The sequence below is a fragment of the Podarcis muralis genome, chromosome 13 (genome assembly GCF_964188315.1).
Source record: "Podarcis muralis chromosome 13, rPodMur119.hap1.1, whole genome shotgun sequence".
NCBI classification, from domain to species: domain Eukaryota; kingdom Metazoa; phylum Chordata; class Lepidosauria; order Squamata; family Lacertidae; genus Podarcis; species Podarcis muralis.
The window spans coordinates 2,983,071-3,005,150 of NC_135667.1; the positions used below are offsets into that span (position 1 = coordinate 2,983,071).

The window sequence follows — 22,080 nt, forward strand, 5'->3', positions numbered from 1 at the left end:
TTCCGCGGGGCCTGCAAGACGGAGCTGTTCTGCCTGGCCTTTGGCTTGGACTCAGTCTGACCCTTATGTTTCCCTCCCCTTATGGTCTTGATTTATCAGCTACTTTAAAATGAGGCTGCATTTTAAGTTGCATTTTGACCTGTATTTTATTTTTTATTTTTTCCTTTCTCTCTCCCCCCCCCTCCTCTTTTTCCCCTATTATGTTTTTACTGTGATTTTATTGGTGTTAGCCGCCCCGAGCCCAGCTCTGGCTGGAGAGGGCGGGGTGTAAATAAATTTTATTATCATTATTATTATTCAGGACCAGGGATCCATCCAAATGCAGATGGCTTTATAAGGCAGCATTGCTTCTGAATGCCAGGAGCGGAGAGTTGCCCTTGCGGTCGGATCCTGCTTGCAGTGGTAGGACTGGGCCTTCCTTACCCTCCTCTTTTGCAACCCGGCTGCCCTCGTGACTCTCCTTTAAGGACCGAAAGAGACAGCAAATCGACCTTGTTGAGACCTTGGAGGTTTCTGTCCGGAGCCATGAGTTTTGCCATCCGTCGCTGCACGCCTAAGGACCTGAAGGATATCATGCGGTTTATTGAGGTGAGGGCCGTGGCGGTGGGGGAGATCCTGGGGTCCGAGCCCAGTGGTCCTGGGTGCCCACCTGCCCCAGGTGGATCGAGACAGGATTGAGCCGTTAGTCAGTGTGGCAGAGAGAGAGAGAGTGAGTCTGGATTCACAGGATTTTGCTCAAGGCACAAAAAAGTTCTACTTTCCGCTGATATTAGCAGGGGTGTGTGTGCAAAAGCCCTCTCTGATTTAATTCCAGCGGCCCTCGCATGGGAGAATTTCTGTGGATCAGGCCCCCAATATAGCAGGTTTGCATTTGCACCTTTAATTTTGGAGTGATGTTGCGCCAATTTAAACAGACCTGAAGTTTATTTTTCCTTAATGCTGAAGTTTATTTTTTCTTAATGCTTTTTATTGGTGTTTCGTTTAACACAAACAAACAAAATACAGTAAAATTCAGCAATCATTTACCCTCATTCTTTCCCCGCACTCTGCTGAACACTGACTTCCTTCCCACCCTTCAACAGGTTTTCTTATGTCAGTTACTTTCCCACAGTTTCTTGTATCTAATCCTATCTACATTGTAAGATTTATTTCAGTCCTGCCAGAGTCTTCAGATTTCTACAGTTATTATTTAGGTACTCCATAAATTTGCTCCAATCTTTTTGGAATTTTGCTTCCTCCTGATTTCGGATTCTGCAGGTCGGTTTTGCTAGTTCCACATAATCAACCATCCTTGCCCAACGCGAGACTCGAATCCGTGACCCTGAGATGAAGTCTTGTGCTCTAACCGACTGAGCTAGCCCTGTTTTCCCTCACAGAAGGAGTCCCCAGAGAAGAGGGGCGAATGAGTTGATTTCGCAAAATCTATATGCTGCTCCGTTCTTAAAAAAACAACCCTCAAATCTGTTTTCCAAAAAGATAAAATCATCGATAAGAATCACTGACAGCAATAATTTAAGACTTTCGAGAAACAGTAAAAACAGATTAAAACTCTCGCCAGCTTTCTAAACATCTGGGTAGGTTTGCCGAAAGAGTTTTAGCAGGTGCCGGAAAGAGTACAATGCAGACTCCTGTCTCTTATCAAGTGGCGGGGAGTTCCAAAGTGCTGCCACACTAAAATATCGAGTTCTCGCAGATGTGCAGTGGGTATTATGCGGCACCTGTCAGTTTTGATTCTTGAAGCAGTCAAGTGGAAGAATGTGGGGTAAGGTGATTTTGCAGGTAAACTGGTCCCAAGTTGTTAAGGATTAATAATAATAATAATAATAATAATAATTTATTTATATCCCGCCCTCCTCAGCCGAAGCCGGGCTCAGGGCGGCTAACAACAATAAAAGTAACACAGCATTCTAAAATCAATTCAAAATCAAATTAATGGCAACCATCGAGCTATTCATCCCTTGGATGGATGGATGGATGGATGGATGGATGGATTGTTAAATCCCTCTGGAAATTGTATCCCTGTGAGGAGAAGGCAGTGTGCTCATATTGCTAATTACTCTCTTCATCCTTAACAAACGATGGGATTCCTGGGGGGGGGGGTCTGTTTGGTTCCATGATGTTCCCAGGCTACATGAGCCGCTTAAAATTCAGCGAGGTCATTTCCAGATTCCTGTCCGTGCTTCAAGTCCACACCAGAGAAGGGACGGAGGAAGTCTTCACCTGATATGCGCTACCTGTTTAGTTCCCCTGTCCTCCCTCCCTGAACTCCAATTCACGAAGACGTCATCGTCATCATCATCATCATCATCATTTATTATTCATACCCTGTCCATCTGGCTGGGTTTCCCCAGCCATTCTGGGCGGCTTCCAACAGAACACTAAAATACAATAACCTATTAAACATTAAAAGCTTCCCTAAACAGGGCTGCCTTCAGATGCCTTCTAAAAGTCTGGTAGTTATATATTTCCTTGACATCTGGTGGGAGGGAGTTCCACAGGGCAGGCGCCACCACCAAGAAGTCTCTGCCTGGTTCCCTGTAACTTGGCTTCTCGCAGGGAGGGAACCGCCAGAAGGCCCTCGGAGCTGGACCTCAGTGTCTGGGCAGAATGATGGAGGTGGAGACGCTCCTTCAGGTCTACTGGGCCTTTGAGGCCGTTTAGGGCTTTCAAGGTCAACACCAACACTTTGAATTGTGCTCGGAAACGTACTGAGAGCCAATGCAGATCTCTGTGTTATGTGGTCCCGGCGGCCACTCCCAGTCCCCAGTCTAGCTGCCGCATTCTGCATTAGTTGTAGTTTCCGGGTCACCTTCAAAGGTAGCCCCTCACAGAGCGCATTGCAGTAGTCCAAGCGGGAGATAACCAGAGCATGCACCACTCTGGCCAGACAGTCTACAGGCAGGGAAGGTCTCATCCTGCGTACCAGATGGAGCTGGGAGACAGCTACCCTGGACACAGAACTGACCTGTGCCTCCATGGACAGCGGTGAGTCCAAAATGACTCCCAGGCTGCGCAATTGGTTCTTCAGGGGCACAGTTGCCCCATTCAGGACCAGGGAGTCCTCCACACCCACCCGCCTCCCGTCCCCCAAAACAGTACTTCTGTCTTGTCAGGATTCAACCTCAATCTGTTAGCACACTCAGTGACTTTCCCAAATGTACACACCTCAGCTTAGCCGCAAGGTGGCTTCCCTTATTCGGATTGCGGGTAACATCATGTGCCCACAGCTTCAAACACCAGTGTAAAGGGCCAGCGTGCAGGAAAAGCTGGTTTCCCTTTGACACTCCGTACTGGGACGCGGGTGGTGCTGTGGGTTAAACCACAGAGCCTAGGGCTTGCCGATCAGAAGGTCGGTGGTTTGAATCCCCGCGACGGTCCCTGCTCCTGCCAACCTAGGTCCCTGCTTGGTCCCTGTTCCTGCCAACCTAGCAGTTTGAAAGCACGTCAAAGTGCAAGTAGATAAATAGGTACCGCTCCGGCGGGAAGGTAAACGGCGTTTCCATGCGCTGCTCTGGTTCGCCAGAAGCGGCTTAGTCCTGCTGGCCACATGACCCAGAAGCTGTATGCCGGCTCCCTCGGCCAGTAAAGCGAGATGAGCGCCGCAACCCCAGAGTCGTCTGGGACTGGACTTAACGGTCAGGGGTCCCTTTACCTTTAAGTTTTTGAGAGGTATCTAAAGGCATTTGCAAGGGACGCGGGTGGCGCTGTGGATTAAACCACAGAGCCTAGGACTTGCCGATCAGAAGGTCGGCGGTTCGAATCCCCACGACAGGGTGAGCTCCCGTTCCTCGGTCCCTGCTCCTGCCAACCTAGCAGTTCGAAAGCATGTCAAAGTGCAAGTAGATAAATAGGTACCGCTCTGGCAGGAAGGTAAACGGTGTTTCCGTGCGCTGCTCTGGTTCGCCAGAAGCGGCTTAGTCCTGCTGGCCACATGACCCGGAAGCTGTACACCAGCTCCCTCAGCCAGTAAAGCGAGATGAGCGCCGCAACCCCAGAGTCGTCTGCGACTGGACCTAATGGTCAGGGGTCCCTTTACCTTTACTGAGACCCCCAGAGCACCTCAGATGGCCCCAGGGACCCAGGTGTCCTGGCACCGCTGTGGGGAAGAGGCCAAGAATATTGGGGCTCGCCCTTCAAGCACAAACCTGTTTCCATTTTTGCAGGAGATTGCCGTCCTTCACAACGTATCCTTGGGCTCAGTCAGAACCAGTGTGGAAGGTAAAGAAGGGGTCTGAATGGCATGATCTTTTTGTGGGTTCTGGTGGGGGGCAAGCGCCCAACTTTTGGGGCTTCCTCCATCTTCCGCAAGCCTGCACCTTGGGGTCCCCCCTGCCCTCACAACCCAGGTTCTTTTTTTAATTAGTTTTTTTAACATATCATTTCCAACAATCTTTTAACATAACTTCTTACCTTATACAATATTTTAGACTTCTGTCAACAACCTCTAATGATTTTCCATTCTGCGTTCCCTTCACTTGTTCTGCATTTCTTAATTTCTCTATTACTCTTAATTGTCCTAAACGAATCATTCTCCTCATGGTCTTTCTTGCAATACAGTGGTACCTCGGGTTACATACGCTTCAGGTTACAGACTCCGCTAACCCAGAAATATTACCTCGGGTTAAGAACTTTGCTTCAGGATTAGAACAGAAATAATGCTCCGGCGGCACGGCGGCAGCGGGAGGCCCCATTAACTAAAGTGGTGCTTCAGGTTAAGAACAGTTTCAGGTTAAGAACGGACCTCCAGAACGAATTAAGTACTTAACCCGAGGTACCACTATATTTCAAATAGTCCTCCTTACAGAACTTCTTGCAGTCCTACTAGCATAATCTGTTCATTACAATTGCTTTTCGAATCATTCATATATTTACTCCAATCTTCTAAGAATCTCTGGTCCTGCAGGTTTCAAATCCCTCCTGTTACCATAATTTATCTAATTCTGCATAGTCCACCAATTTCATCCGCCATTCTTCTTTCCTCGGTAATTCTTCTTGCTTCCGTTTTTGTGCCAATAATATTCTTGCGGCCATCATTGCATATAAAAACAACTTACAATCCTGTCTATTAATATCATCTCCTACAGTGCCAAGTAAAAATGCTTCTGGTTTCTTAATAAATGTATATTTCAACATCTTTTTCATCTCATTATATATCATTTCCCAGAAGTTTTTTCACTTTTTTACATTCCCACCACATGTGATAGAAAGTTCCTTCCTTTTCTAGCTCGCCCAGGTTCAGCGAACTGCAGTTGGCCTCATAGAACTGGTGGAGCTTCCTAAGACAAGCAGGCTCTATCTGATATTAAAGGCAGAGGAGCAGAGGCTGGCTAAAAAGTTGGCAACAACCTCCACCCGCTCAGATCCCCACCCCCTTGTCCGCCGCCAGCTTAAGTGGGGGCGGAGGGTTTCCTTCCCCCTCTGTCCCCTGAGCTGTGATTCCTGCATTTCGGGGGGGTTGGACTAGATGACCCTTGGGTCCCATTCCAACACTACACCGCCACGATTCTTCCTTTCTCCATTTCCTCCACAGAGCTGAAGAAGGCTGGCTTCGGGGAGCGCCCCAGATACAAGTGCTTTGTGGCTGAAATCCCAGCAGAGGAAAAATGCAAAGACGGTAATTTTGAACAGAGCGGGGAGGGAGAAACTTTCAAGATGCTACTGGAGGAAACTTTGGCTCAAAACAGAGTCAAAAGAAGAGCAACGAGGCTTGCTTGTTACTTCTCATGTTGCTTTTCTGTACACGCACGTTGGTCCAATCCATGCTAAATATTGCTGTACGTGGGGCTGCCCTTGAAGCTGACCCAGAAACTCCAGCGGGTGCAGAATGCAGCAGCAAGACTCCTTACATGGTCCTTGCCGCAGGATCACATTCATCCAGTGCTTTACCAACTACACTGGCTCCCAATGGAGTACGGGGTCAGGTTTAAGGTGCTGGTTTTGACCTTTAAAGCCCTATGTGGCCTAGGACCCTCGTACCTACGGGACCGCCTCTCCTGGTACGCCCCATGGAGGACCTTAAGGTCCACAAATGACAACACCTTGGAGGTCCTGAGCCTCAAGGAGGTTAGATTGGTCTCAACTAGGGGCAGGGCCTTTTCAGTACTGGCCCCGACTTGGTGGAACGTTCTGTCCCAAGAGACTAGGGCCCTGTGGGACTTGACATCTTTCTGCAGGGCCTGCAAGACGGAGCTGTTCCGCCTGGCCTTTGGTTTGGACCCTTATGTTTCCCTCCCCTTATGGTTTTGACTTTTAAAATGAGGCTGCATTTTAAATTGCATTTTAACCTGTATTTTAAATTGGTTCCCCCCTCCATTATGTTTTTACTGTAATTTTACTGGTGTTAGCCTCCCTGAGCCCAGCTCTGGCTGGGGAGGGTGGGGTATAAATAAAATGTATTATTATTATTATTATTATTATTATTATTATTATTATTATATAGTTCTTGTATCGGTAGGACTGTTGGGTATCCAATGGAGCTAGATTCAGGCCAGGCAAAAGAAAACTCTTCTTTGTGTGGCGCGTGGTTAAACTGTGGAACTCCTTGCCACAGGAAAAGAGGAGGAGACAAATTCAAGGAGGAGGAGACGGCTATCGGTGGCTACTAGCCAAGGTGTCTCTTTGTTCTCCCTCCGCTGTCGGAGGCAGCGATGCTCCTGAATGCCAGTTGCTGGAAACTGCAAGAAGGGGAGTGGCTCTTGTGTTCAAATCCTGCTCACCAGTTTCCCATTGGGGCATCTGGTCGGCCACTGTGGGAACAGGAGGCTGGATCAGATGGGTCTCCAGTTAGCCTGATTCTTACGTTCTTAGGGTCTGAAATAATAATAATAATAATAATAATAATAATAATAATAATAATAATAATAAAATTATTTATACCCTGCCCATCTGGCTGGGTTTCCCCAGCCACTCTGGGCGGCTTCCAACAAAATATTAAAATACCGTAATACATCAAACATAGATAGCTTCCCTAAACAGGGCTGCCTTCAGATGTCTTCTAAAAGTCAGGTAGTTGTTTTTCTCTTTGACATCTGCTGGGAGGGCGTTCCACAGGGCGGGCGCCGCCACTGAGAAGGCCCTCTGTCTGGTACCCTGTAACTTGGCTTCTCGCCGGGAGGGAACTGCCAGAAGGCCCTCGGAGCTGGACCTCGGTGTCTGGGCTGAACGATGGGGGTGGAGACGCTCCTTCAGGTCTACTGGGCCTTTGAGGCCGTTTAGGGCTTTCAAGATCAGCACCAACACTTTGAATTGTGCTCAGAAACATACTGGGAGCCAAGGTAGGTCTTTCAGGACCGGTGTTATCTGGTCTCCCAGTCATCAGTCTGGCTGCCGCATTCTGGATCACCTGTAGTTTCGGGGTCACCTTCAAAGGTAGCCCCACGTAGAGCACATTGCAGTAGTCCAAGCGGGAGATAACCAGAGCATGCACTACTCTGGCGAGATAGTGTGCGGGCAGGGAGGGTCTCATCCTGCGTACCAGGTGGAGCTGGTAGACAGCTGCCCTGGACACAGAACTGACCTGCGCCTCCATGGACAGCGGTGAGTCAAAAATGACTCCCAGGCTGCGCACCTAGTCCTTCAGGGGCACAGTTGCCCCATTCAGGACGAGGGAGTCCTCCGCCCGCTTCGTGTCCCCCAAAAACAGTACTTCTGTCTTGTCAGGATTCAACCTCAATCAGAGGCAGTGTGGTCTAGTAGTCTCGTAATCTGGTGAACCGGGTTCGCTTCCCCGCTCCTCCACATGCAGCTGCTGGGTGACCTTGGGCCAGTCACACTTCTCTGAAGTCTCTCAGCCCCACTCACCTCACAGAGTGTTTGTTGTGGGGGAGGACGGGAAAGGAGAATGTTAGCTCCTTTGAGACTCCTTAGGGTAGTGATAAAGCAAGATATCAATCTGTTAGCCGCCATCCATCCCTGGAGAGGGCTTGCTGCCAGGAATTATGGCCAAGAATGAGCTTGGTGTGCTCTTGCGCATTTCTTCCCCAGTTTGCAATGTGGGTTTCTGCTCCTTCCAGGTCGCAGTCTTGCTGGGTACACCCTGTTTTCATACACCTATAACACCTTGCGAGGGAGGAACGCCTATGTCGACAATCTCTACGTCAAGCCAGAATTCAGAGGTATGGATGCGAAGGGGCGTCTTTTGGGGTGGGGGGCAGAGGCACGCGAAGGAATCTGTCTCCTCTTCCAAAATATGAACACTTCTTCTGAAAAGGACTTTGCAGAGCAGAAGCTCAGTGGCAGCCAGAACTGTGATGCAGCAGCTAAAAAGGCGAATGCGATTCTCGGCTGCTTCAGCAAAAGTCTGTGTCCAGATTAAGGGAAGTCATAGTCTCGCTGTATTCTGCCTTGGCCAGACCCCACCTGGAGTCCTGTGTCCAGTTCTGGGCACCACAATTTAAGAAGGACACTGACCAACTGGAACGTGTCCAGAGGAGGGCAACCAGGGTGGTCAAAGGTCTGGAAACCAAGCCTGATGAGGAACAGATGAAGGAGTTGGGGATGTTTAGTCTGGGAAAGAGGAGACGGAGAGGAGATAGTTGTCTTCAGATCTCTGAAGGGCTGTCCCGTGGAAGATGGAGCAAACTTGTTTCCTCCTCCGGAGGGTAGGACTTGAACCCATGGCTTCAAGTGACAACAAAGGAGATTCCGCTTTAGAAAGTACTTTCTGATGGTAAGAGCAGTGGAACGGACTAGTTGAGAAGGCTGCAGAATCTCCTTTGTTGCTGGTGAAATAAAACATTTAAGGTCATATATATATATATATATATATATATATATATATATATATATACACACACACACACACACACACACACACACACACACAGGGACGCGGGTGGCGCTGTGGGTAAAAGCCTCAGCGCCTAGGACTTGCCGATTGAAAGGTCGGCGGTTCGAATCCCCGCAGCAGGGTGCGCTCCCGTCGCTCGGTCCCAGCGCCTGCCAACCTAGCAGTTCGAAAGCACCCCCGGGTGCAAGTAGATAAATAGGGACCGCTTACCAGCGGGAAGGTAAACGGCGTTCCGTGTGCGGCTCTGGCTCGCCAGAGCAGCGATGTCACGCTGACCCGGAACCCTAGAGTCTGGCAAGACTGGCCGTACGGGCAGGGGTACCTTTACCTATATATATATATATATATATATATATATGCTTTCGTAGATTTTCACGGGTACAGGAATGCAGGTTTTGGTGTCCTCGGGTGTCTTCCCGTGTAAAAGTTGGGGTGTCTAGGCGACGTTTCGACGAGGTCTCACTCGTCATCTTCAGGCTGGTTCTTTATTGTTTCTATGAACTGGAAGGAGTTTGGAACGTGTGAAGAGATGGATTCTGCATAGGGCTGAAGTTGCTTGGCGAGAAATTTAGCGAGATTTTGTAGAGGTGAGCCTATGGAGCTGACTATTGGTCTGAGTGGTGTTCCTTCTTTGTGTATCTTGGGGAGGCCGTAGAGTTTGGGGCATCTGGATGATTTTTCTCTGGGGATGATTCTTAGCTGGATTTCTTCACTGATAGGAGAGGCTTTTATTTTGGATTTGGTGGTTTTTTCCAGATAGGTGGTGGGATCTGTTTTTATAGGTTGATAGGTAGGGTCTTGGAGTAGATTTGATAGTTTTGCTTGGTAGTCCGATGTGTTCATCACAACAGTGGCATTACCTTTGTCTGCTGGGAGAATGATTATGTTGTTGTCTTTCCTCAGGTTGGTGAGTGCTTTCTGTTCTTCTTTGTGTAAATTGCTTCTGGGTGGTTTGCTGGAGCAGAGGATGTTGGTGACTTCAAGTCTGATTTTATTGGCTTCATCTGGGTTGATTTTGGTTAGGCTAGCTTCGACTCCGCATATGATGTTTTCCGTGGGGATGCGTCTCGGGGCGACTGCAAAGTTGAAACCTTTGGAGAGTACTTTGGTTTCAGTTGAGGTGAGGATGCAGAATCCATCTCTTCACACGTTCCAAACTCCTTCCAGTTCATAGAAACAATAAAGAAGCAAAACCTACATCCCAATGACCTACTTGTGAGCTTCGATGTTGTATCTCTCTTCACACAAGTGCCCATTAATGAAGCCTTGACAGCCATTCAAAACAAATACAATCCCCCCGAATACATCTTGGACCTGACCAACCACTGCCTAACCAACACGTACTTCATCCACAATGGACAAAGATACAAACAGATAGAAGGAGCACCTATGGGATCACCCCTCTCACCGGTCATCGCAAACCTGTACATGGAACACTTTGAAACCAATGCTTTAGACAAGTCAGAACACAAACCCAAACTTTGGCTCAGATATGTTGACGACACCTTTGTAATTTGGCCACACGGGAAGGAAAAACTGGATAGCTTCTTCACACATCTCAACAGCCTACACCCCAAAATACAATTCACTATGGAAATAGAAGCCAACAACCAACTTCCCTTCCTTGACGTCCTAATCTACAAAAAACCTGATGGCTCCCTAGGACACACTATCTACCGGAAAAAAACACACACCAACCGCTACTTACATGCACAATCACACCACCACCCTGCACAAATAAACTCCGTAGCCAAGACTCTCATCTCCAGAACCAAACGCCTGGCTGACAAAGACCACTTGACAACTGAGTTACAGAATCTCTCAAATGTGTTAATTGCCAATGGATACCAGCAAAACAGGGTTACGAAGCTAATCCAAAAAGAAACACCCCCCAAAAACCAAGACACAGAAGAAAACAATGGCATGGCCCTCCTTCCTTATATCAAGGGCACTACAGATAAAATTAGCAAAATCCTCCATAAACACAATATCAAAACAGCCTTTTGCACCAACCAAAAAATAGCCAATATCCTCAGAAACCCCAAGGATAAAATCCAGTTGGAAAACCAAGGGGTCTATGAAATACCCTGCAAAGTCTGCCCAGCCACGTACATTGGACAAACAAACAGACGAATAAATGCACGTATTGCAGAACACAAGAATGCCGTCAAAAAAGAAGAAAAAACTTCCTCTCTTTTCCAACACATGAAAGAAACAGGACACGAAATTAATTTTGCAGATTCCAAATTGCTCTTTAACATGGAACATCACCACAAGAGAATAATCATGGAAGCCATCGAGATAGAGAAACACCCTCACAACATGAACAAGCGTGACGACACATCCCGCTTGCCAGACATCTGGAAATTAGCCCTCCCCACAAAAACTGACACCAGATCCAGAGGCACACAGAACGCCATCACCAATCAACCACACCAGACCCAAACCCAGACCCTCTCCACAGATAAATTACAGACACCATCCAGTAGCCAAACCATGGTGGCACCTCCGGATGCTGCACCCCCCTGCAATCCCTACACAGATCTGGCTGGCACAGGCCACAAAACCACAGCTCGCCCCTATACTCGAAGCCAAGCCAGAGCACAAATAAGTGCAGTACAGCCATCTTCTCAGAAAAACTCTTCACAAAGTTCAAGAGGTCAAGACACAAAGGCTTTAGCAACTAATCCACACCTAATGACCCACCTAAGTGGTACTCAGGATATCACTCAAGAAATCACTCAAGATATCCCTCAAGTAATTAAGGAACAAAAGAAGAAAAGGCACACTAGCCTGGGAACTTCCTCTCTGCCCAGAACATTGGAGGCTATACACCACACCTCCTCAACAGTATTTATAGGAACTCAAACACTGAGATCCTGCTCTGTTCCAGTAACAAGAAGCCGAAAGAACCAGCCTGAAGATGACGAGTGAGACCTCGTCGAAACGTCGCCTAGACACCCCAACTTTTACACGGGAAGACACCCGAGGACACCAAAACCTGCATATATATATATATATATATATATATATATATATATATATATATATGTACCAACCAAGTGCATACATAGATGTGTGGACCACATGTCTGGAGCAGCACGGGAAAACCGCCCTGAAACCGTTTTGACTCACAAACTGACCAAATGTTTTCTCTGCAAGGAGGGAGGGGGTGGGGGAACCTCCCCATTGTCTTTTTGTGCACAAATCCTGTCTTAAGGGTGTGTCTGTGTATGAATAGGGTGAGCCTGTGACTTGGCTCAGGAACTAAGTATTTATCATTACAAAAGACTGGCCAGGCTCCCCAGGGTATCCAATCAAGTGAGCATTAACAGGTAACCTGCCAGACAGGAGATAAACAACGCACTCAGATTTCTGTTGTAGACCGCCTTTTCTGTGATGTAGGTATAATGTTTGTGGGGGGTGGTCTTGGACTCCAGGGAGGGCAATTTAAAATGTCTATACTGTATAAGGGCGGGCACACCTTTGTTCAGGGTCCTCCTCCATCCTCCTGCGTGTGAAGGCGGCACCCTGTCGCAACAGATGGATAAAGATCAGGCTTACTAGCTGCTTTGCTTCTCAATATTCTCTGGCTGGCCTCTGTTCTTTTCTCTGACCGATGGAGAACCTGCAAAGGACTCTATAAGGGCTCTTGTGTCCCCCATAAGGGAAGAAGGGCAGATTTTTGTTTATTACAGGGGTTTTCAATCAGATGTCGGATGGCCATCTGTCCGGGATACTTTAGCTGTGATCCTTGCATTGGAGGGGGTCAGACTAGATGAGCCTTGGGAGTCCCTTCCAACCCCACCTCAGAAGGCAGTGGGCTCTCTCCTTTGTTGGAGGTTTTATCAACAGAGGTTGGATGGTCACCTGTCCAGGTTTTTCCAGCTGTGGTTCCTGCAGCGAGTCAGGGTCTCTTTCAACTCTACCAGAGTCTAACCTCACAGCCACAGGACCCCAGCTTTGAAAGGGGTCCCTGGGTATCATCTAGAGTCTAGACCAGGCATAGGCAAACTCCGGCCCTCCAAATGTTTGGGACTACAATTCCCATCATCCCTAGCTCACAGGACCAGTGGTCAGGGATGATGGGAATTGTAGTCCCAAAAATCTGGAGGGCTGGAGTTTGCCTATGCCTGCCTTACACGACCACCCCATATGATAAAACGTACCTTCTTTTTCTTCAAGCTTCAATTACCTCACACCAAACATAAATGTTTGGGACTACAATTCCCATCATCCCCGACCACTGGTCCTGTGAGCTAGGGATGATGGGAATTGTAGTCCCAAACCTCTGGAGGGCCAGAGTTTGCCTATCTAGACTGACCCCTCCACAACCTTATAAAATATTTGCGAATGTCCTTTAGAACATCACCCCTCTCTCCTCAGAATGGGACTCATCCATTGTATTTAATTTTGGGTCACTCACTCAGATTATCTTGATATTCCTATCATAGCATGCTCAACGCAGCTGCTTTCTTTCCTTGCAGGGAGAGGAATTGGCGGTGCGCTTATGAAGCAAATGGCCGAGGTGAGTCCAGCCCTGGGTCAGGCGTGCATCTTCGTCTTCTTCGTTCAGACAAGCAAGCTTCCCAGTTTAAAAAGCCCTGAGCTCCCAACTGGGTGTGGGATGTTATCATCTCTGAAGCAGTCAAATACAGTGGTACCTCGGGTTAAGTACTTAATTCGTTCCGGAGGTCTGTTCTTAACCTGAAGCACCACTTTAGCTAATGGCACCTCCTGCTGCTGCCGCACCGCTGGAGCAGGATTTCTGTTCTTATCCTGAAGCAAAGTTCTTAACCTGAAGCACTATTTCTGGGTTAGCGGAGTCTGTAACCTGAAGCATATGTAACCCGAGGTACCACTGTACAACATTTCCTGTTGCCTAGAGTGGACTCTGTTGTAAACAAAAACCTGCCCTTTTTCCCTTATGGGGGACACAAGAGCCCATATAGAGTCCTTACGTGGGTTCCCTATTGGTAGGAGAAAATACCAGAAGCCAACCAGAGAATATTGAGAAGCAAAGCAGCTAGTAAGCCTGGTCTTTATTGATCTGTTGCAACAGAGTCCTCACTCACCACACACAGGAGGGAGGAGGAACCCAGAATAAAAGTGTGTCCGCCCTTATATAGACGTTTTAAATTCCCTCCCTGGAGTCCAAGACCACCCCCAGAAACATCATACCTACATCACAGAAAAGGTGGTCTACAGCAGAAATCTGAGTGCTTTGTTTACCTCCTGTCTGGCAGGTTACCTGTTTAATGGTCACTTGATTGGATACCCTGGGGAGCCTGGCCAGTCTTTTGTAATAATAAATACTTAGTTCCTGGGCCAGGTCACAGGCTCACACCCTATTCATATCTTAAATGTGCCCTTAAGACAGGATTTGTGAAGGAAAAGACAATGGGGAGGCTTTTCCCATTTTCCTTTGAATTTGCAGAGAAAACCTTTGGTCATTTTGGGAATCAAAAATGGTTTCCGGTTGGTCTTCCCGTGCTGATCTATGTACGTGCTTGGCTGGTACACTTATGAACATTTATTCTATATCTAAGACTTTAAAATTCTTATCACAGTGGTATATAAATTCAAACAAACAAACCCGGCTGGGTAATCCACAATTAACATTGCAAGTTAGATGCAAGGCTGAGGCTGGTTTGGAGTCCTGGCTATAAAAAAAAACCCTTTCCTCCAGGCCAATGTTCAGGAACTCCCAGTGCCGCTAAATTTCCCCAAGGCTGAATTTCTTCCTCTTATTTCCGCAGGATGCTTGGAGCCAGGGCTGCACCCAGTTGCAAATGCACGTTTCCGCTTCGAAAGAGGATGATTTTGGGTTCCTTTTTCGCCGCGGAGGCGAAGACCTCACTTCCAAGGAGGGCTGGGATCTCTTGCGCATTCTTAGCCACGACCTGCGAGGGATGGCGTCTCGGAGCAAATTCTAGGCTGGTGGAGCTCCTGGGGCGAGATTTGCGACTCTGGAGGAAAGGGAAGGATCCCTGGAAAACCCGTTAACAAAGCCAGGACCCCACACAAATGATATATGTGTCAAAAAAATATGTGTACAAATAAATAAAGGAGAGGTGTCTTCGGAGCATGTGCAGAGTGACTTTCTCTTCCACCGTTGGCACCTGTCCATGTGGACACCGCTTTCCCACATGCTTGTGCCCAGACTGGCTCACAGCATATAACAACAACAACAACAACAACAACAACAACAACAACAACAACAACAACAACAACAACAACATATCAGTGCTTTTTTCTTAAAAAATGTTTAGGGGTATTCACAATTTACGAAGAGTTGGACACGACTAAACAACAACAACAACACAATTTACTACTCATATTGGAATTTGTTGTTGTTTAGTCATTTAGTCGTGTCCGCCTCTTGGTGGCCCCCTGGACCAGAGCACGCCAGGCCCTCCTGTCCTCCACTGCCTCCCGCAGTTTGGTCAAACTCATGCTGGTCCCTTCGAGAACACTGTCCCACCATCTCATCCTCTGTTGTCCCCTTCTCCTTGCGTCCTCCCATCTTTCCCAACATCAGGGTCTTTTCCAGGGAGTCTTCTCTTCTCATGAGGTGGCCAAAGTCTTGGAGCCTCAGCTTCAGGATCTGTCCTTCCAGTGAGTGTACATAGTAGCCTTTTTTGAGGTTTTTAAAGACTTTGGTGATTTTTGAAGCTTTTCCAAAACTTCTTTTGCAGCCATTTGGTAAGTTAAACTTTTGAAACTTTTTGGGGGGTTTTTGGATTTTGGGTTGGGGTGTTTGGAATTCAAGGACTTGGTGTTGGGGAGGGGTTTGCAAGAATCTGGAAGCTTGTGTGGTTTTTTTCTGCATTTTTTATGATTTTCTGTGACCATTGGGCCACTCTGCTGTTTTTTTAAAAAAAATTCTGGGTTTGAATTTTGAAATGCTCTTTACAGTATGTGTGACTTTAAAGTGCACTTAATAAACTCTTGTTGTACCAAATTTGGCTTTGTTTGGACTTTTTTTTACCATAGGAACACATTAATTGATTTTCAATGCATTCCTATGGGAAACCGTGCTTCGCAAGACGAAAAAACTCGTGGAACGAATTAATTTCGTCTTGCGAGGCACCACTGTAATAATAATACTTTTTAAATCTATATCCCGCCCTCCCCAGCTGAAGCCGGGCTCGGAGCGGCTAACAACAGTAAAATGATACAACATTCTAAAATCAATTCATTATAAAATCAGTTCAAATCACATTAATGGCAACCATTGGGCTAGAGTTCTGTGAGGATTACCGAAGGAGGGGGTCAGACTGTGCCTTGGCCAAAGGTCTGGTGGAACAGCTCTGTCTTGCAGGCCCTGCAGAAAGATGTCAAGTCCCGCAGGGCCCTAGTCTCTTGGGACAGAGCATTCCACCAGATCGGGGCCACAGCCGAAAAGGCCCTGGCTCTGGTTGAGGCCAGCCTAACCTCCCTGTGGCCTGGGACCTCCAAGATGTTTTTGTTTGAAGACAGTAAGGTTCTCCATGGGACATACCAGGAGAGGCGGTCCCGTAGGTACAAGGGTCCTAGGCATATAGGGCTTTAAAGGTTAAAACCAGCACCTTAAATCTGACCCTGTACTCCACCGGGAGCCAGTGCAGTTGGCAAAGCACCGGGTGAATGTAATCTCGCAGCCAGGACCCCATAAGGAGTCTCGCTGCGGCATTCTGCACCCGCTGGAGTTTCTGGGTCAGTCTCAAGGGCAGCCCCACGTAGAGCGAGTTACAATAATCCAGTCTGGAGGTGACCGTCGCATGGATCACAGTGGCTGGATCAGGGCGAGAGAGGTAAGGAGCCAACTGCTTAGCTTGGCAGAGACGAAAAAATGCCGCCTTTGCTATAGCTGCAATCTGCGCCTCCATGGAAAATCCCTGGCAGGCGTCCGTCCAACCTCTGTTTTTAAAAAATTGATGGACGGCCCACCACCTTCTGAGGCCAGAGAATGATAGGATTGTAGAACTGGAACGGACCCTATGATTCTTCACCGAGTAGCCAGAATCAGGCCCTCCCAAGTCTGGGATTTTGGCAGGAAGAGGAAATTTCGATGGCTTAAGCCTCAGCCATTGTAGCTTCAACTTTGCCTCCCATTTCTCGAACCCGTTTCCTAAAGTCCCTCGTGCAAACTTTGCCCTCCAAGTCACTCTCAGAAGCTCCTGGTGCAGTTTATTCTTTAACTAAATGGAGATGGCATTCTTTCCCCTTCCCTAATCTTTAACTCGAACCCAGCTCCCTTTGCCGTAAAAGCCTTGTGAAAAATAGTGGATGGAGTTAGGGATGTTTAGCCTGGGGAAAAGGAGACTCAGCTACATTAGTTTTAAAAAACCCACACACATCATTTTGGCTGCATTATACACATGCGGCACCAGGTGGCGCTGGGGAGCAAAGAAAATTTATTTGCGATTTTCCATAGCGTTTTTTAAAAAATTATTATTATTATTATTATTGTTGTTATTATTATTATTATTATTATGGTTTAATTTCTGACTTATTTATAGTGGCTTTTCCCCTGTGTGTAGATCCACTCAGAAATGAGATACGATAGGCACCTTGAAAAATATCTAAAGGGTTATTCACTGCCCTATTATAACATGTTTCGGTTTTGATAGTATTTATTCTATCCTAGGTTTTCCATCAGACTTAACTGATGAGAAATAGAAGTGGCTAGATGGGAAGTCAGTACAGTATATATTTAAAAAGTCATTTTTATGTTAAATGTATTGTGAGAACTGCCTTATTTTTCGCTCCATAAGGCGCACCTGACCATAAGACGCACCTAGTTTTTAGAGGAGGAAAACAAGGGAAAAAATAGTCTGAATGAAACAGTGGATGTATGATTTTTGTGGTTCATGCTGTGGCCACCGACGTGTGATTTGACGGTGAGTTTGGGGTAGCCCAATGCAAAAATCCTGATGATCCATGTGGATCCGTGCTTTTTAACCACGTTTTTGCGCCATTGCGGCCCCAGGAAACAGTGGGTGCACATTTATTTTGGTGCTGGCTGCAGCCATGGACATGCTATGTGATCGGATGGTGAATTTGGGGTGACCCAATGCAAAAATCCTGAGGATCCATGGGCTTTTACCTCCCCCCTCCCAGGCAGCCTCCTTTATCGCTAGCATCCCTTATCTCCCTCCCGATCCCACCGATCAGCTGCTTCCTTTCAACACTCCCTTCCCTCTGGTTTGCCTTAGTGTCTTTTCCTTAGCTGGAGCAGTTTTTTGCTCCTCCTTTTCTTCTAATTTCTCTCCTTATTGCTTTAGTCTTCCTGTTTCCCCCCTTTGCAAGTTTGCTGTCTTTACCTCCCCCCTCCCAGGCAGCCTCCTTTATCTCTAGCCTCCCTTATCTCCCTCCTGATCACTTGTGGATCAGCGGCTTTGTTTCAACACCCCCTTCCCTCTTTCAAACAAAAGCATGATCTGCTTTTTGCCCCTGGGCAATTCGGCTCCAGGGACCACACATTCGCTCCATAAGATGCACAGACATTTCCCCTTACTTTTTAGGAAGAAAAAAGTGCATCTTATGGAGCGGAAAATACGGTATTTAATGTATTATTGTTGTTGCTGTTTTTCTTTTCTTTTTTCCTTTTTAGTTTCTAGGAGGTGATGGATATTTGTTTACTTCTATATTTCTTTTGTGTGTGTGATGCATTAAAATGATATATAAATATAAATATCTAAAGGGTTGTCCCATGGAAGATGGAGCAAGCTTGTTTCTTCCTGCTCAAGAGGGTGGGACCCGATCCGATGGCTCCAAAGAGCAGAAAATGAGATTGAAGGGAATGCGATGGGTATATCCACCTGCAGACATATACAACAGATCAAATGCACATTTAAAGCACAGTTGTGGTTGTTTAAAGCACAGTAAGGTAAAGGTAAAGGGACCCCTGACCGTAAGGTCCAGTCGCGGACGACTCTGGGGTTGTGGGTTCATCTCGCTTTACTGGCCGAGGGAGCCAGCGTACAGCTTCCGGGTCATGTGGCCAGCAGGACTAAGCCACTTCTGGTGAACCAGAGCAGCGCACGGAAATGCCGTTTACCTTCCCGCCGGAGCGGTACCTATTTATCTACTTGCACTTTGACGTGCTTTCGAACTGCTAGGTTGGCAGGAGCAGGGACCGAGCAACGGGAGCTCACCCCGTTGCTGCGGGGATTCAAACCACTGACCTTCTGATCTGCAATTCCTAGGCTCTGTGGTTTAACTCACAGCACCACCTGCGTCCCTTAAAGCACAGTACTTCTCCCCAAAGAACCCCGAGAATTGCCTCCCCCCCCACCTGACCTACAATTCCCAGCGCCCTGAACAAACTATAACTCCCAGGGGCTCAATCTCCCTCACAGGCGGTCGGTTAGGGTGAGCAGACGGCAATAATTCTCCGCAGCCACACAAAAAAATACGGGCCTGAATTGGAAATTCTCCTGTTGTGTTGCTCTGAAAGTGGAAGATTGGCGACTTGTCACGCAGCCGACGTGAGTAAAATCAGGGCCAGACATTTCCTGAATCCAAATTCACCCACTTCTGTGATGATGAGCATATTTGCTCAACTAATCCAGAGTTTGTGTACAGTGCGCCAGCTGAATCAGAAGGCGTCTGTTTGCTCACGGCGCATGATTCACACAACTTCGGGACTCGGGTTTCCAAGTGTCTTGGGTGCCTGTGCAGGGAAGGAGGAAATAGCCAGCTGGCAAGAGGGGCCCGATTCACCCGGAGGCAGGAACCTGCATGATTTGTTGTTGTTGAGTCGTTTAGTCGTGTCCGCCTCTTCGTGACCCCCTGGACCAGAGCACGCCAGGCACTCCTGTCTTCCACTACCTCCTGCAGTTTGGTCAGACTCATGTTTGTAGCTTCGAGAACACTGTCCCACCATCTCGTCCTCCGTCGTCCCCTTCTCCTTGCGCCCTCCACCTTTCCCAACATCAGGGTCTTTTCCAGGGAGTCTTCTCTTCTCATGAGGTGGCCAAAGTACTGGAGCCTCAGCTTCACGATCTGTCCTTCCAGTGAGCACTCAGGGCTGATTTCCTTAAGAATGGAGAGGTTTGATCTTCTTGCAGTCCGTGGGACTCTCAAGAGTCTCCTCCAGCACCAGAATTCAAAAGCATCCATTCTTCAGCGATCAGCCTTCTTTTTTTTTTTTTTTTTTTTTAATATTTTATTAAGGATTTTCTTGTTTTACAGAAGTGTAGTGCCTCGTTTTTTGTTTGTTTTTTCCCTTTGAAATTTTTACAAATCCATTTCATTTGTTGAGGCGTTAGGGGGAGAAGAAAAAAGAAATAGAGAAGAAAAGGGGGGGGTGGAGAGAGGGAAGATGGATGGGGGTGGGGTCGGGTGGCGGTGTTTCTATTATGTTTAATGTGTGTAGAGTTTGGTGTCAGCGTTATTTGTGTCGTTCACTTGTGTTCCTTTGGTGGTGAGAGAGGTTGGGGTTGGCCTAGGGTGTGATTGTTTGCTTGTGATTGGCTGTGGTGATCTTTGTTTTCGTGTGTGAGTGAGGTGGGTGGGTGTTTTGGATCAGGTTAGCCATATTGATTTGTATGCTGTTGGTGGATTATTGTCATTGTCCTGTTGGGCTGTGTGTGTGATAAAGGGGAGCCATACCGGGGTGAAGGTGTCTTCTTCTGTTTGTCCCCGTGTCAGTTTCAGTTTATTAGTTAATTTTTCTAGTAGGGCTGTTTCCCATACTGTTTGGTACCATTGGTCCATGCTTACTCCTGACAGGTCTCTCCAGTGTCTGGTTATGGTATTTCTGGCTGCTGAGAGCAGGTGGGTTATGAGTTCTTTGTGGTGTAAATGGGCATTGTTGTCTTGGAAGATGTTTAGTAGGGCCAATTCTGGGGTGATGTCTATTACTTGCTTAGTTATTGTACATATTTCTTGTATGGTTGTCGTCCAGAATAGTTGGATTTTGGGACACTCCCACCACATGTGGAGGTATGTGCCTGTGGAGGAGCACCCTCTCCAGCATTTTGGTGAGGTTCCTGGGTGTATTAGCGCTAGTTTCCTTGGTGTTAGGTACCACCTGTAGGTGAGTTTCAGTGTGAGTTCTTTTCTTTTCGTTGATATGGATTTAAAGGGGGGTTTAGACCACATTCTGGTCCATTGAGTGGGGTTAATCTCATAGCCTATGTCATTCTCCCATTGTTTTTTGATTGCGTCTAGGGGATTTGCGGGATTTTGGAGTAGTATTTTGTATACTGCGGATACTGTCCCTTTACCGTTTCCCTTTGTTGTTAGGAGGAGGTTTTCGAAGGTTGTCAGGGGCCTAGTTGCTGCTGATTTTACTGTTGGGTTGTTTAAGAGGGCATGTAGTTGGTGTTGTGTTAACCAGGGCGTTTGGGTGTCTTCTAGTTTGTCTTGTATTTCTTGTGTTGACAGGGGTTTGTTATTTTTATAAAAGTCTATTAGGCGATATAAGCCTTTGGCTCGCCAGGTTTTTATTTGGAGGTTTTGTGCTGCATGGTGGAATAATGGGTGGTACGCCAGGGGGATTAGTGGGGATGGGGTTGGGGATAATTTGCCTATTTGTGTTTTCCATGCTTTGAGCATGGTCTGTGTGTACCTGTTAAGTGTTGTGGGAATTTTCTTTAGTTTGTTTGGGAGGAGTGGGTATGTTGTGGTGCAGGTGTTTTCAATTGTGTCCCTCTCTAGGTGTACCCATTGTTTTGTCTCATCTTCTAGTATATATGGGATTATATGGCGTATTTGGTTGGCAATGTAATATGCTTCTATGTTGGGGATTCCCCATCCTCCTTCTGAGGTGGGGAGGTGTAGGTATTTGGGGCTTATTCTTGGTTTTTTATGTGAGAAGATGAAAGAGTGTAGTTTTCTCTGCCAACTGCGAAGTTGGGTTGAGGGGATCCAGATTGGGAGGGTTTGGAATAGGTAGGTTAGTTTTGGGAGTGTGATCATTTTGATCATGGCTATTTTGTCTGAGAGAGTGAAATTCATGTTATTCCATCTCTTTAGGTCTTTGTTAATTTGTCGCCACAGGGGCTTGTAGTTGTGGAGGTACAATTTATTGAGGTTTCTGGTTATTTGTACCCCTAGGTATCTGAACTTGGTGTGGCAAAGTTTTATTTTGGTGACCCTCGTGAGTTCTTTTTGGGTGTGAGGAGGGGTGTTGAAGCACATAGCTTCTGACTTTGTAAAATTTACCTGTAGGCCCGACACCATTGCAAATGTGTTGAGTTCTCTGATTAGGGAGGTTGCTGTGCTTATGGGGTCTGGTGTTGTGACCATTAGGTCATCTGCAAAGAGCCCTAATTTATAGGTTCTGCCTTTTATTTCCA

At 47.1% G+C, this 22,080-nt stretch overlaps 1 protein-coding gene across 1 annotated transcript; it reads left to right on the forward strand.

Moving 5' to 3' along the window:
* Positions 1-354: 354 nt before the first annotated feature.
* On the forward strand, positions 355-14,873 carry LOC114582313 (thialysine N-epsilon-acetyltransferase-like). Its single transcript, XM_028703247.2, has 6 exons — positions 355-588; positions 4,164-4,218; positions 5,531-5,614; positions 8,013-8,114; positions 13,276-13,316; positions 14,548-14,873. The coding sequence occupies exons 1-6, from the start codon at positions 355-357 to the stop codon at positions 14,722-14,724; spliced, it is 693 nt and encodes a 230-aa protein (XP_028559080.2). The 3' UTR covers positions 14,725-14,873.
* The last annotated feature ends 7,207 nt before the right edge of the window (positions 14,874-22,080 follow it).

Coding starts and splice junctions, on each gene's coding strand:
- LOC114582313 (XM_028703247.2), top strand. CDS start 355: ATGCCAGGAGCGGAGAGTTGCCCTTGCGGTCGGATCCTGCTTGCAGTG. Junction 5,615..8,012: donor AGAGGAAAAATGCAAAGACG/GTAATTTTGAAC, acceptor TGCTCCTTCCAG/GTCGCAGTCTTGCTGGGTAC. Junction 13,317..14,547: donor TTATGAAGCAAATGGCCGAG/GTGAGTCCAGCC, acceptor TTATTTCCGCAG/GATGCTTGGAGCCAGGGCTG.